The 14434-nt window shown below is 41.9% G+C and overlaps 1 protein-coding gene across 1 annotated transcript in view; it reads left to right on the top strand.

Annotated features, from left to right (window-relative positions):
* LOC102493207 (regulator of solute carriers 1) overlaps nucleotides 1–14227 on the top strand; it is a gene marked incomplete at its 5' end in the record, with an annotated part of 55526 nt that extends 41299 nt beyond the window's left edge. The window contains 2 exon segments of the mRNA XM_027770616.1: nucleotides 3346–3535; nucleotides 11812–14227. Coding sequence (XP_027626417.1) covers nucleotides 3346–3535; nucleotides 11812–13664 — 2043 coding nt within the window.
* Nucleotides 14228–14434: the final 207 nt, after the last annotated feature.

The raw sequence follows: 14434 nt of genomic DNA, 5'->3' as shown, positions 1-14434 counted from the left end.
GGTCAATACTGTTTTTTCACAGTAAGGCTTTATATCTAGTCAGTATTTTTACGCTATTTTTGGAAGGAATTATTTAATTTAATTTTATTATTTTTTAAATTTTGCTGTAGGTCATATATGCTCACGAGAGAGAAAGTGAGAAAGCCAGCCACCAGATCCAGGACTCAAACCACAGTCAGCCATGTGGGAGTTCAGAGATTTAACCTCCTGGCCCCTTATATCACTTTTTTAAATGTGTTTTAATATTAAGTTCCTTTAAAAGAATATGCATTCTATAGATAATAAAATCAGACCACATTCTAAACTGATTGAGTATATATAAATAAAAATTTATTTGGGGCCAGTAGGTGGTGTGGTGATTAAGGCACTGGATTCCCACATGGCAGACTGCAGTTCAAGTCCTAGACCCAGTGGCTTGAAAATCACATGGTGTGTGGATAGGTGCCCAAAATTCCAAGAGGAAAATAGAAGCAAAGGGATTGTTTCATGGCTATCTCCCCTGGGAAATGATTTCTCACTTTCTGTCTGTCTCTCTCTTGCTTGCTCTCTAGAGAGTGAGGGCATGTGTTCTATTCCAAAAAGCTAAAACCAAAACAAAACCTAATTTATTGACTTGTTACTGTCTGTCCCTACTTTTTTGTTGTGTAAACAAGTGGTCTCCACTTTGTAGATATAAGACATTTATGTGCACAAATGCCCTGCGTAGTTATAAAAATGCAGAAAAATGGTGAGATTATGCAAGTATGAGGTAGAGGTGCTTGTACAGAGATTGCTTCTACCCCTTGTGACGCCATAAAGTTTGTATAAAATTGGTATAGAGTTTAAACATGAGATGTATGTTTCATGTAAGACTATTAGAACGATCTCAGTATTATAAGAGTCATTTGTATGTTTCTGGAAAGTGGGGCTACTACTCATCCCTGGCACTTTTCCAAAATTTGTACAATTTGTTTTTGGGTTTTTTTTTTGTAAAAGCAAAGGATAGTTTATTAAGTAAAAGTGAAAATACACTCCAGAGTTAGGAGCAGCCTGAACGAGAGAACTGACTCAAGGACCCTGGTCATTACTTTCCATGTGGTTTATAATGGCTTAGTCGGGGTCATGTTGGTTGATCGTTGGCTGGGCCCACTGATTGATCTCAGATATATCAAATGTGGCTTAATTGGCTAGACACCCTGCACTGGAAATCTCCCGCCTACATTACCTAGGGCGGGGAATTTTCTGCTCTGATTGGTTTGCCTATCTAGCCACATGGGCAGATGCTCCAGCCCTCCTATCCACCTCTGTTTTCTAGCTTTCTTCCTGCCCTGTCTTGCCCCTGAGAGGCATGATCCCTGTGCATTTTTTTTTTTTTGAGAGATTTTTGCTATAAGACACGTGTGTTTGCCAGAAAGACACAGACAGACAGAAAGTGAGAAATCAACCCCCAGGGGAGATGGCCACGCTGCAATCCCTTCTCCTCTCAGGATGTTGGGCATGCACCCCCGTGTGCTGTGTGAGTTTAAGCCACCGGGTCCGGGACTCGAACTGTGGTGGACCACATGGGAGTCCAGCAATATAGCCATTATGCCAACTGCTGGTCCCCCCAATACATTTTTGGGGGCGGTGAAGGTGAGTGATCTGTCTTCTGTAACTGCTTCATGCTGGAAAGAGGCATTGGCCCTACCTACCTGGGATCATGGAACTCTTGCCCTGTCAAACAGGAGAGCAGGGCAGGTTGTTGAGATCGTCCCTAGATGTGTCGTTGGGGAGGACTGTCACTGGTGCAGGATAACACATGCTAGTTCAGAGCTCCCACGGGGTTGGGATCCCTGTCATAGGGTTATTTGCAATTTTAAAACCTTCGGACCATTTCTTGGCTGAATGTCTTCAGCCAGACTAAGAGACTCCAGGATCCTTGAAGTCTCTGTGAGCTATTACCTATTCTTCCCGTAGTTTTGGCTCCTAGCGTGGCTCACCACAATATATTGTGAGGTGGTAGTAGTGGTAGAGGTGATGTTATTCCAGGTCCTTGGCATCCTGAACAAAGAATTGAATGAGACATGCCAACAGAGGAAAGCAAAGAGGGGTTTATTAAGCAGAAGTAAAATACACTCCGGAGAGGCAGGATTGGGCCTGAATTTGAGAAAGAGTGGCTCGAGGGCCCGTGTATTATGGTTATAATCATGATATATACTTTTAAATTAACTCACTGTTATCCCGGGTTGGCATTTAAATACTTTTAAAATACTTTTAGAAAAGGTCAGTTTTTGGTTTTGTTTTTTTGTTGTTGTTGTTGTTATTGTTGTTTTAGCTATCTCTATCTATACTACCTGGTGGTTTTGTTTTTTGTTTTTTGTTTTTGTTTTTTTAATAATTATTTTAGGGGCCAGCAAGTGGCGTGGTGGTTAAAGGCGCTGGACTTCCACATGGCCGACCACGGTTCAAGTCTCGGACCTGGTAGCTTGCTTTCTCACTTCCTCTCTCTCTCTCTCTCTCTCTCTCTGATCAAACTTAAAAATAATAATGATATTAATAATAAATAAAGTTAAATAAAATAATTCTTTAAAATTTTAAAAAATAATAATTATTATTATTTTATTTTGGTACCAGCAGTTAGCATAATGGCTATGTTGCTGGACTCCCATGTAGTTGACCGCTGTTCGTGTCCCAGACTGGTGGCTTGAAAGTCAAGCCAGGCGCGTGTGCGTGCATGCCCAAGATCCCGGGAGGAGAACAGAGGAGAAGGGATTGTGGTGTGGCCATACCCCCTGGGGGTGATTTCTCGCTTTCTGTCTCTCTCCCTCTCTGTCTGTCTGGCGAGCACACGCACCCTATAGCAAAAACGTCTCAACAAAATAAATAAATAAAAGATAAAATAAAAATAATTATTTTATTTTATCTTTTATTTATTTATTTTAATTTGACCAGAGAAGGATAGAGCGAGAGAGAAAAAGTGAGAAAGCAAGCCACCAGGTCCAGGACTTGAACCATAGTCGGCCATGTGGGAGTCCAGTGTCCTCAATGACCATGCTACCTGCCGACCCCGGTGTTGCTTTTTTTAAGTGGAGTTTTTGTTTTTGCTATAGGGTGTGTGCTTGCCAGAGAGAGAGAGAGATCACTCTCCAGAAGCTGACTAGGCAGCAATCCTGTCACTGTTTCTCCTCTCGGGGTTTTTGAGCACATAGGACACATTTTTCAAGCCACTGGGTTTGAGAACTTAAACCATATAGTAAGCCATGTGGAGTCCAGTAGCCTTAACCTCCCTGCCCCCTGTTGGCCCCATGAGAGGAATTTTTAATTCAGAATTATAATTTTTCTGCATGGTGTTTTATCTGCTGTCATCATTCTTCGGTTTCTTCCAAGTGTTCCATTGATCTGAAGAAAAATGTACTTGTCATCGGCACCACCGGCTCACAGACCACCTTCCTTCCTGAAGGAGAGCTACCAGAGTGTGCCCGGTTGGCGTATGGAGCTGGGCGAGAGGATGTACGGCCAGAGGAGATTGCAGACCAAGAATTAGCAGAAGCCCTTCAGAAGTCAGCAGAGGATGCAGGTACTTGGAATGGCTGAGCTCTTAACTGACTCATGGGTTCTTGTTGGGTGAGCCAGGGACATGCAAGGCTCAGAGGGGCATGGGGGCCTTTGCAGTTTGTAATCAGTAACCATTGTCATCATCTAAACAGTAGGTGTGTTCACTGTTTGTCTTCTTACCTACCTCCTCCTCCCGTTGCTTAAACAATAAAGAAAATCTCCATGATTCAGCAGATGAAGAAACAACAGTGTGTTGCTTCGTGCAAAGTAGATTGAGGAGTTATTTGCTTAGACACATTTTGGTAGACTTCCTAAAACATTTATTTTCTCTGAAGAAAGTTACAGAAGTAGATATACTTTCTTTTTCGTTGCCAGGAGGCAAGTGTGTTTGAGAAATAGGCAAAGGGAGAAAGCACCCCCTAATGGGGCATGGTCATACCTTATTTAATCCCTTCTCTTCCATTTCTTCATCCTTTCAGGATCTGGGGCATGCATATAGACCCAGCATGTTTCTCAAGTCACCGGGACCAGATTTTGAATTGTGGTTGGCCATGTAGGGTCTGGCTCCCTTAACTAGTAGGCATTGGGGCTAACTCAATGCCTGCTTGGTTTCTGTTTTGCTTGTTCTGTTTTGTTTTGTTTTTGACATGGGGGGTATGCACTCACTGGAGAAAGACAGAGAAAGGGATAGTAAGAAATCACCCTTGGGGGATGGCCATACTGTAATAACTTCTCCATCATTCTCCTCTCTGGATTTTGGGCTTGCATGCACACATGCCTGATTTTCGACCCAAACTGCAGTAGGCCGTATGGGTGTCCAGCACCTTAGTCACTGTGCCACCTGCTGGCACCCCATTGCTTGCTTAAATTTCACTCCTTTTCATAGGCCCATTTATTGTGAAGGATAGCATGTCCCTGTGACTAAGTAGCCTGCTCTTTCCAAACCTTTACTGAAAGTGCTGGCTCTGAAGACAGAAGAACCAATAGGAAAAAGCATAATTAAAGATGAGTCAGAACGTAGTGTTTCATGCTCTTGTTGAGATAATAGTAATGTTACCTGTCCACATAAGAACAGTATGTAAACTATTGAAGTGGGTTAGTTTGTGTTATTTTGAAGTCTTGAGCTGGACTTACTAGTATGATTAACATCACACATTGACTTTTTCTTTTTTTCTTTTTGGAGAGGTTTTTGCTATAAGGCATGTGCACTCGCCAGAAAGACAGAGACAGACAGAAAGCGAGAAATCAACCCCCAGGGGGTATGACCACGCTGCAATCCCTTCTTCTCCATTCTCCTCTCAGTATCTTGGGCATGCATACACACACTCCCGGCGTGAGTTTAAGCCACTGGGTCCAGGATTCAAACCGCAGTCGACTACATGGGAGTCCAGCAACACAGTCATTACGCAACTGCTGGTCTCTCTTTTTCTTTTTCTTTCTTTCTTTTTTTTTCCCAGAAGGTTTGTGTGCTCACTAGAACATGTCAGTGAAAGAGTAGAAAGCACCCCTCATCCCCCCAGTGGGAAATGGTCTTGCTGAAATCTCTCCCTTGTTCATCTTGTCAGAATTTGGGGCATGAACACACACGTACCTTGTGCATTTCTTTTTTTTTTTTTTTTGGAGAGGTTTTTGCAATAAGGGCTTGTGCGCTCACCAGACAGACAGATAGATATAGAGAGACAAAAAGCAAGAAATCACCCCCCAGGGGGGGTGGCCACGCCACCCTCTCGGGATCTTGGGCACGCATGCACACGCGCCCGGCCTGAGTTTTAAGCCACCAGGTCCCGAAAATGAACTGCGGTCGACTACATGGGAGTCCAGTGACATAGCCATTACACTAACTGCTGGTCCCCCTTGTGCATTTCTCAAGCCACTGAGTCCAGGACTCAAACTGTGGGGTTGGCCATGTGGAATCCAGCTGCCTTAACCACCAGGCCAGAAAGCCAACCCATATATTACTTTTTTTTTTCTTGAGGTGGTTTTGCCTCAGGGCGTGTGCAGTTGTCGGAAAGAAAGAGAGACAGAAGGAAAATGAGAAATCATTCTCCAGGAGGGGTGGCCACACTATAGTCCCTTCTCCTCCTGGGATCTTGGGCATGCATGTACACACACCCAGTGTGAGTTTCAGGCCACCGAGTCCAGGACTTGAACTGTGGTCAACCATGTGGGAGTCCAGCAACGTAACTGCTACATCATCTGCTGGCCCTTATATATTGATTTTTTAGTTACAGTCAAATATATTGTTACAAGTTTAGGGAGTATTTTTCTCCTTAAAAATGAGATAAGGTTTAAAAATGAGCAGCCAGGTTTTGCTGCTTTACTAGAAAAGATTCAGATGTCAAGCCTTGGGTCTTTTTAGAATGTGCATGGATAGCAGATGGCATTTTCCAACTACCCTTGTTCAGAGTCCACACTACTACCTTTGACTGTTTGACATAGAACAGCTTGGGTTGTGACTTGAGTAAACCTCTGTAGTTTTGATGCTATTATTTGAGAAGGACTGGTTGATGATAGCAGTTATTTTCTAATCTAATAACTGTTATCTTCTCTGGGTAATTATTTTATTTTAATAAGTTAGATTGGGCTAACAGGTGTCATGGTAGTTAGAGTGCTGGACTTCCATAGGGCCAACTGTAGTTTGAATCCCAGACCTCTTGGCTTGCTTTCCCTCTCTCTCTGGTGAGTACATGTGCCCTGTAGCAAATCAAAATAATAATAATAATAAATAAAATTAAGTCAATAATTCCCTTTAAAATTAGGTTAAAATAGACACCATAGATGTTCTTAGACTCAATGAAGGGGATGTACCAATTTTTTAAAAATTTTTGCTAGATATCACATACATTCACTGAAGAGAGATAAAATGAGAAAGCACTCCCATATAGGGAGTGGTCATATCACAACCCTTTCTCTTCCGTTTCTCCTTGGGGATTTTGGATAGCAAATCAAAATAATATGTGTTTTTTTTTTTTTTGTTTTTTGTTTTTTGTTTTTTGTTTTTTTTTTTTTTTTTTCGCCTGTGTGTTTTTTGAGCAACTGGGTCCAAGATTCAGTGTGGTCGGCCATGTAGGATCCATCTGCCTTAACCACCACACCACCAGCTGGCCCCAAGGATATGTCAGTTTTTGTTTTGTTTAAACATTTATTTATTAGTTTTATCTATTTATTTGTTGTGAATTTTAAGCCACTGGATCCAAGTCTTGAACCACAGTCAGCCAGGTGGGACTCCAGCATCCTAACCACCATGCCACGTGCTGGCCCAGGAAATGCCATTTTGTTGTTGTTGCATTTTTTTGTTTTGTTTTGTTTTGTTTTTTTTTGAGAGAGAGACTTTTGCTATAGGGCATGTGTGTTGCCAGACAGACAGACAGCAAGAAATCACCCCCTGAGGGGGTGGCCGTACTGTAATCCCTTTTCCTCTTCCATTCTCCTTTCGGGATCTTGGGCACACACATGCGCACCATGTGAATTTTAAGCTGCCAGGTCTGGGACTTGAACTGTGGTCAACTATGTGGGAGTCCAATGATGTAATTCCATCTGCTGGTCCCATATGCCAGTTTTAAGAGAATAAAAGGCAGGGTTCTTTTTTAAATCCATATAAACTTTCGTTGCTGAGATGTATAACTTGTGCTGATTTTATGTAATGTGTAAATAGTGAAATAATTCCACAATATCAGATCCTATTTGTTTGGAACATAAACTTTCCAATATCATCAAAATTAAATTAAACATTTAGACACAGTAGATGCAAAGTATCTTTGTAGATATTTTACATCAAAATATTTTGAGGGGACCAGCAGTTAGCATAATGGCTATGTCACTGGACTCCCACGTAGTCGACTGCAGTTCGCGTCCCGGACTTGGTGTGGGAGCAGCCAGCGCCTTAGCCACCACGTCACCTGCTGGTCCCGATAACCCCTTTAAAAAAAAAAAAAAAAAAAAATATATATATATATATATATATTGGGACAAGCAGTTATCGTTATGGCCCTGTCGCTGGACTCCCATGTAGTCGACCACTGTTCATGTCCCAGACCTGGTGGCTCAAACTCACACCAGGCACGTGTGCGTGCATGCCCACGATCCTGAGAGGAGAATGGAGGAGAAGGGATTGCGGTGTGGCCATCCCCCCTGGGGGGGTGATTTCTCACTTTCTGTCTCTTTGTCTATCTGGCAAGTACAAGCGCCCTATGGCAAAAAAATTCTAAAAAAAATACACACACACACATCTTTATCTTTTTTATCAATTTAAAAATTATTAGAGGGACCAACAGATGGCATAATGGTTACGTCACTGGACTCCCACGTAAGTCAACTATGGTTCAAGTCTGGAACCAGGCAGCTTAAAACTCAAGCCAGGCGCATATGCACACATGCCCAAAATCCATAGAAAGGGGATTGCAACATAGTCATCTCCCCTGGGGGTAGGTTTCTCGCATTTTGTCTCTGTCTCTCTAGAGGGCGCATGCACCGTATAACAACAATCTCTCTTTGATAAATAATTATTGGGACCAGCAGAGGGTGTGATGGTTATGTTGCTGGACTCCCACATAGTTGACTGCATTTTGAGTCTGTGACCTGGCAGTTTAAAAACTCACACCTGGCGCATGTGCATGCGTCCCCAAGATCCCAAGAGAAGAATGGACGAGAAGGGATTGCAAGGTGTCTATCGCCCCGGGGGTGGGGGAGGCAATTTCTCGTTTTCTGTCTCTCTGTCAGGTGATCACATGCACCGTATAACAAAAATCTCTCAAAAAAAATTTATTAAGGATAAGAGCTATATCAATGTTTTCTAATAACTGATTAGAAGGTAAAGAAGGGGGACCAGCAAGTGGCATGATGGTTAAGGCACTGGACATTCCCACATGGCTGACCACAGTTCAAGTCCTAGACCTGGTGGTTTGCTTTCTCATTTTCTCTTTCTCTTTGTATCTCTCTCTGGCAAATTAAAAATAAATAAATGAATGAATAAATTAAATTAATAATTCTTTTTTTTTTTAATTTTTAAAAAGAAGGTAAAGAAGATAAGCCAGGATAGAATTCAGTCAGGTTTGGTTTTTCTTCTCTTTTGGAGAGGTTTTTGCTGTAGGGCATGTGTGATCACATGACAGAGAGAAAGCGAGAAATTACCCCCCCTGGGGGGACAGCCACACAGCAATCTCTTCTCCATTCTCCTCTCGAGATCTTGGGCACGCACGCACACGCGCCCGGCATGAGTTTAAGCCACCGGGTCCGGGACTTGAACCGCACTCGACTACATGGGAGTCCAGCGACAGGGCCATTACACTAACTGCTGGTCCCCAGGTTTGATTTTTCTTCTAAACATAAATCTCAAGTGAGAAAAAAATTTGGAAAGTGACTGTTTTGTGTGTTTACTCCATAAGATTTTCTTAACACATCATTCCATCTGATGGCTCTACGTTTTTCATCTGTCTCATGTGTTTGACCATGAGTTCTCTGTGTGTAGATGTGTGGAATTTCTTTCCAAGTTTTATTTTAAAAAACCGGTTGATGTTGACACGTTACGCATTGTGAGAAAGTTGAAGCAATCATCAAATAGTTTTGATGTCCGAACTACTGAAACAATTCCCAACTTGGACTCTATCAGTGCCTGATTTTACAGATGGCAAAGGAATGGAGACTATAACCCTGCATGCTGTGTGGTTTGCATTGTTAACCCGAGTTTGCTTGTCTGTTTCCTGATTCAAACAGAGCGGCAGAAGCCATGATGCATGTAGTGTGTGTGTACTGCAGCTGGAGTGGGCCCCAGACCAGGTATTTATAGACACCACGTTAAGCCTTCTGTCCAGTTGTCATCTGTGGTCTGCAAGTCTCTATTTACAGAAGTTTCAGAAGTTAGCTTCTGTCATTCACCACTTCACCTCGTTTAATCTGGTTACAACTAGCCTGTATATATGTTTGTATGTTGACATACATACATATGTAAGTGTAAATTCCTGTTTAAAGCTTATCAATTAGAACAGTCCAAGAGGGAAAGAATCCTACTTAAAACAATGTGCGTTGTGCCTACCATGTCAGACTTCAGTGAGCATCAAGTCAAGAATATTGGTGTCACAGCACTTTGTCTTTGGAGATAGATAACTGTGCTTTATGGATTTCGCAAGTCCTTGTCCTCAGAGAAACTGGTAACTCTGTTTTACATTGCCTCATGTGACTACCTGAAATGACAGAGGGGCAGCTCAGGCCAGGTGACTTGTCCAGGGTCAGAACTAGCAACATAAGCGGGAGTTATATTTTATTTTCCCAACAGAAGCTGAGATTTTGCTTTTCCTTCTGCCACCGGCCTGATTTTCCTTGGGGGTGCTCTGCTTCCATTTCCTTATGTTGTGACTACGTAAATGTCAGCCTGAGTATATCGGCTGATTTATCATGACGAGGAAAGGTCTTTTAAACTGTCACCCTAGGACCTTACAGGGATTTACAGGCTGGTTGTAATTAGATACCTAGTATTTAATTGTTTTGTTTTGTTTTTTTTTTCTCTTACCTTTCCCCCCTTGTGAGGATGGGTCAAAAGGCATAGTTTAATAAGTCTTAAATATCCATTATCCTCATCCTCTTCTGTTATCCTGTAGTACTGACCCAGTCCTCCCCTACATTTAGGACTTAGGCCAGTGAAACTGACCATCTCAGCTACAGGAGGACTAAATGCTGCTTTCATAGTGAGTACAAAATCCATCAAGGTTGTGTTTTCGCCTTGACCTCACCTGGTTTTTGTAATTGGCCACCCATGCCAGAAAGCTATTGTTAAACCTTTCTATATTTCACTACAATGCCTTTTTTGTTGTTGTTGTTAGCATTAGTTCAGAATTGAACCTCTTTCAAAGTCAGCTTTAGAGATTCATAAATAAAGCAAAATGTTTCTAGATTTTGATGGATATGGTTTTCCTGTCTGTTCCTAAACTATTAAGATTATTTTATAGGAAGTTAAAATTACTTTCTGATGCAGTGGCTTATCTCCTTATGCTGTTAACCAGCATTTTATTAAAATGATTGAAAGCCATGCATCAGGACTGCATTTCTTCAGGACTGAAGTCAAAATGAGGCTGCCACTTTGGGCGTTAGCATTCAGCAGGACGCGTGTGACTTGCATCTCCTAGTCGTGTGACTTGCATCTGCTAGTAGATTCACTGTATTGTGAAGTTTTTTTCTACCAACCTTTTGACTTTTAATCATAAAGATTTTAAGTGCCTAAGGGGTCTTTTTTTTTTTTTTTTTAAACTAGATGGGAGGCAAAAGGAGAGTTGGAACTGATATTTAAGGACATTGTTACAATTACACTGGACTAGTGCTTAAGCCTGCCATCTTGTTTGAGTGGTCATTAAGTTGCAGTGGATCTGAATAGTCATTCCATGTTGAATAACTATTACGAACTGTCTCCTTGCACTGCCCGCCCCCACCCCATATTTGCCTGACCTTAAAGTATTTAAGTGTTCTTAACTTGGTTGTAGTCTATCAACCTAATGAAATAACTAATAACCCTTTTAAAGTTGCACTATTCGGTAGGATGATGACTAGAATTTAATCTGTTTGATCATTAACTCTCCTTTAGTTTGCTCAGTCATATATTTATCGTGATTTGGGGAAACTTGGCTACAAATAAAATAGGATGTTTCTCTATCTTCTGAAAAGTACATAGCATTACGTAAATTCTTATTTCCATGTATAATTCCTGCTCTGTCCCAGGTGTATCTGATTTTATACTTCTTGTTTGTGAACCTCAGGGTTCACATGAGAGACATGGAAATGCATTGGCATGAGAATCATTCTAATGCGAAGATTCTCAATGTTTGTGTTGTACTTAAGTATCATTCTAGAGCCTTACTGAAAATCGTTTTCTGGGTTTATTCCCAAAGATGGCACCCTGGAGTCTGCATGCTTAACAAGCATCCCGGGTGATCTTAGGGCATATAGCAGAGAACACCTGCAGAAGCTACCCTAGAGTTCTAAACTTCCTGGGAATAAAGATAGATAAATATCCTTCAGTCCTGAGCACTTCACTGGCCTTTATGTGAATAAATATTAATGGCACCTCAGCAATGATGGTGAGTTACAGTGTGCATGTGTAAGAATATGCCTACCTCTTATTTTATCCTGTGATTGTTGTTTGTCACAATGAGAAAAGGTTTGTATTTTTAAATCATGTCCACAAGTATAAGAGAAACCCAAGTTTAAGTACCCGATTTTATTCTATCGTGATTATGTTTATATCTTCTTGATAATTTAGGACCTTTGGTACCTGTTAGTTAACCTTTTTCCTTTCCCTCTTGTTCCATATAGAGAAAAGTGGTAAAGAATCTACCTCACTGGGAATGTCATCATTACCAACTTCAGATGGATTTAACCATCCAGCCCATTCTTTAGGACAGAGTCCTGAGATTGGTAATCCTACAAGTCTTGCTCGCTCTGTCTCTGCTTCAGTCTGCCCTGTCGAGCCCAGTGACCCAGATAGCATCGAACATAAAGATGTGAAGGCTTTGAAGGCTTCAGCTGAATTCCAGATAGTCTCTAAGCAGAAAGTACATCTTCCTCTGCAGGATCTTGCTGAGCACGCTTCTTCAGCAGATCACGCTCCGGCAGGCCAGAGTCCAGCTATGCCTTTGCAGAATTCATCTGAGGAAGCAATTGCAAATAATTTGGAAAAATTTGCTGAAGGAAGCACCCAGGGTCTCAAATGTCATCTCCACACAAGACAGGAAACTAGTTTATCTGTCACAACTATGAGGATGCATGAACCACAGGTGCTTCCAGGCCAAAATAGTTGGCATCCAGAAAATCAAAACCTGAGTCAAGCAAATGGCCTTGAGCAGCACGAAGAACCAGAGTGTGACCAGAGTGAGGTTGCACAGCAGAATGCTCCATGTGACCTGGAACATCTCCATAGCATAGGGGACCTGGAACTTCCTGGAGAAAGGCAACAGAACCCACAAAACAGTGTCGATTTGGAAGGTGCAGTGAAAGGAGATGAGCCGCAGCAGAGTGTGGATCTCCCAAGTACAGAGACCCGTATTTCACCTTCAGGATGCTTTGGCTGCTCACATTTAGAAACTCTTATGGAAGTAGATCTAGTTGAACAGTCCCTAGTTGCTGCGCTTAATTCAGCAGAGAATCAGAATGCCAATGTCAAGAGCATCAGTATATCTGATCTCACTTTAGATAATCCCTCGATGGAAGTAGAAACATCAAAATGCAATCCTTCTGCTGAAATTCTGAGTAATTCCATTTTCACTCAGGATTTACAGCCCCCAGAAAGCAATGTAGAAATACCTGGAACAAATACAGAATGCAGCAACTATTCCCCTTTAAGTTTCTGTGGCAGTTGTCAGCCCTCTGTGGAGTCAGCAGAAGACTCTTGTTCATCTGTAACAGCAGCCTTGAAAGAACTTCATGAACTTTTGGTCATCAGTAGTAAACCAGCTTCAGATAACATATCTGACGAAGGTATCTGTCAGTCAGAAACAGTAGCTGAGGACCAAGTAGACCTTTCTGAACAGCAGACCCAAAATGAGCATCTTGCCCAGAATGAACAGTGTCCACATGTCTCCTTTTATCACGCTTTGTCTGTATCAGTGAAGACAGAAAAATTAACAGACACTTCATCAGGCACTGAAACAGAAGGTGGGAGTCCAGGTAATGGCCTGTCGGCTGATATGGAAGGTGTTCTCAAATCTAGGGGAGCAGTAAATGAGAGCAGTTCTGTCACTGTAACCTCAGCTAAAACATCTAATCAATTACACTGCACTGTAGGTGTAGAAATCTCACCCAAACTTGTAGTAGGTGAGAAGGATGCACTCAATCAGACTTCAGAGCAAACTAAGTCTTTGTCGTCTGGTTTCATATTGGTTAAAGACTTGGGTCAGGGCATACCGAATCCAGTAACAGACAGGCCTGAAACCAGAGAAAATGTCTGTCCTGAATCTACAAGGCCATTTCTTGAATGGGAACCCCCTTCCAGCCATCCATCAGCAAGTCCCTCCATTCTTCCACCATTTTTTCCTGCTGCAGACATTGACCGGATTCTACGTGCCGGCTTTACTTTGCAGGAAGCTCTTGGGGCTTTGCATCGAGTAGGTGGAAATGCAGACCTTGCACTTCTTGTTTTGCTAGCGAAGAACATTGTAGTTCCTACATAACTATGGGAAAGTGGGCTAGACTGTACTCCATTCCCTTACAAAGAGCTCTCTCTATATACACACATGTACGTACACACTCACCACTTAACACAGGATATATAGAAACCTGCAAGCAGAATGTTGAGCCAGATTTTTTTTTTTTAAAGATTTTTTTCGGCCAAAGTAATTTATGATCTCTCGTCTGATGAATTTGTCTCTTCTACTTGTTAAAATTTGGGCCTTTTTAAATGTCTTGGCAGTATGTGCATACAAAAGCTTTTTATTCTCATTAAGATGATGTATTCTGGAATAAAACGGATGGTTTCATGTATAGCATACCATTTTAGGATGAGAGTGAATGCTTTGACGAGCAGAAGCCACGAGAAATCCCACCAACCATGCAGCTAAAAGCAGATCAAGTGTACTCCAGAGCTGTGTGTGCCATAGGCAAGGTCTGGCTATTGACTCTATTGTCAGTTTAGAATTGTTTGACCACATAGTTTGGTGTTTGGAATTATACCCAGTGCTCTGTGTATTATGGTTCACTTAATTATACCAGGAAATTGAAGAATAATTGAATAATACCTTCTAGAGTGGTATGTTTTTATTCATGTGCTTAGGATTTGACATTTTAATAGGCTGAGTGGGAGGGCTTAAAACTGGGGCTGCTTTGTGCATCACAGGCTGCTGCATGGATTGCCAAATACCTTTATTTACATTGGGTGGGATGTTGTGGAGCGTGGACGTTGGCGTGAAACATGGTGCTACCCAAATTTGAAAAAGAAAACAAA

This window comes from Tupaia chinensis, unplaced genomic scaffold (assembly GCF_000334495.1).
Source record: "Tupaia chinensis unplaced genomic scaffold, TupChi_1.0 Scaffold000146_1, whole genome shotgun sequence".
Classification (NCBI taxonomy): Eukaryota; Metazoa; Chordata; class Mammalia; order Scandentia; family Tupaiidae; genus Tupaia; species Tupaia belangeri.
Note: the sequence above shows the minus strand (reverse complement) of the source record. Positions and strands in the feature narration are given on the sequence as shown.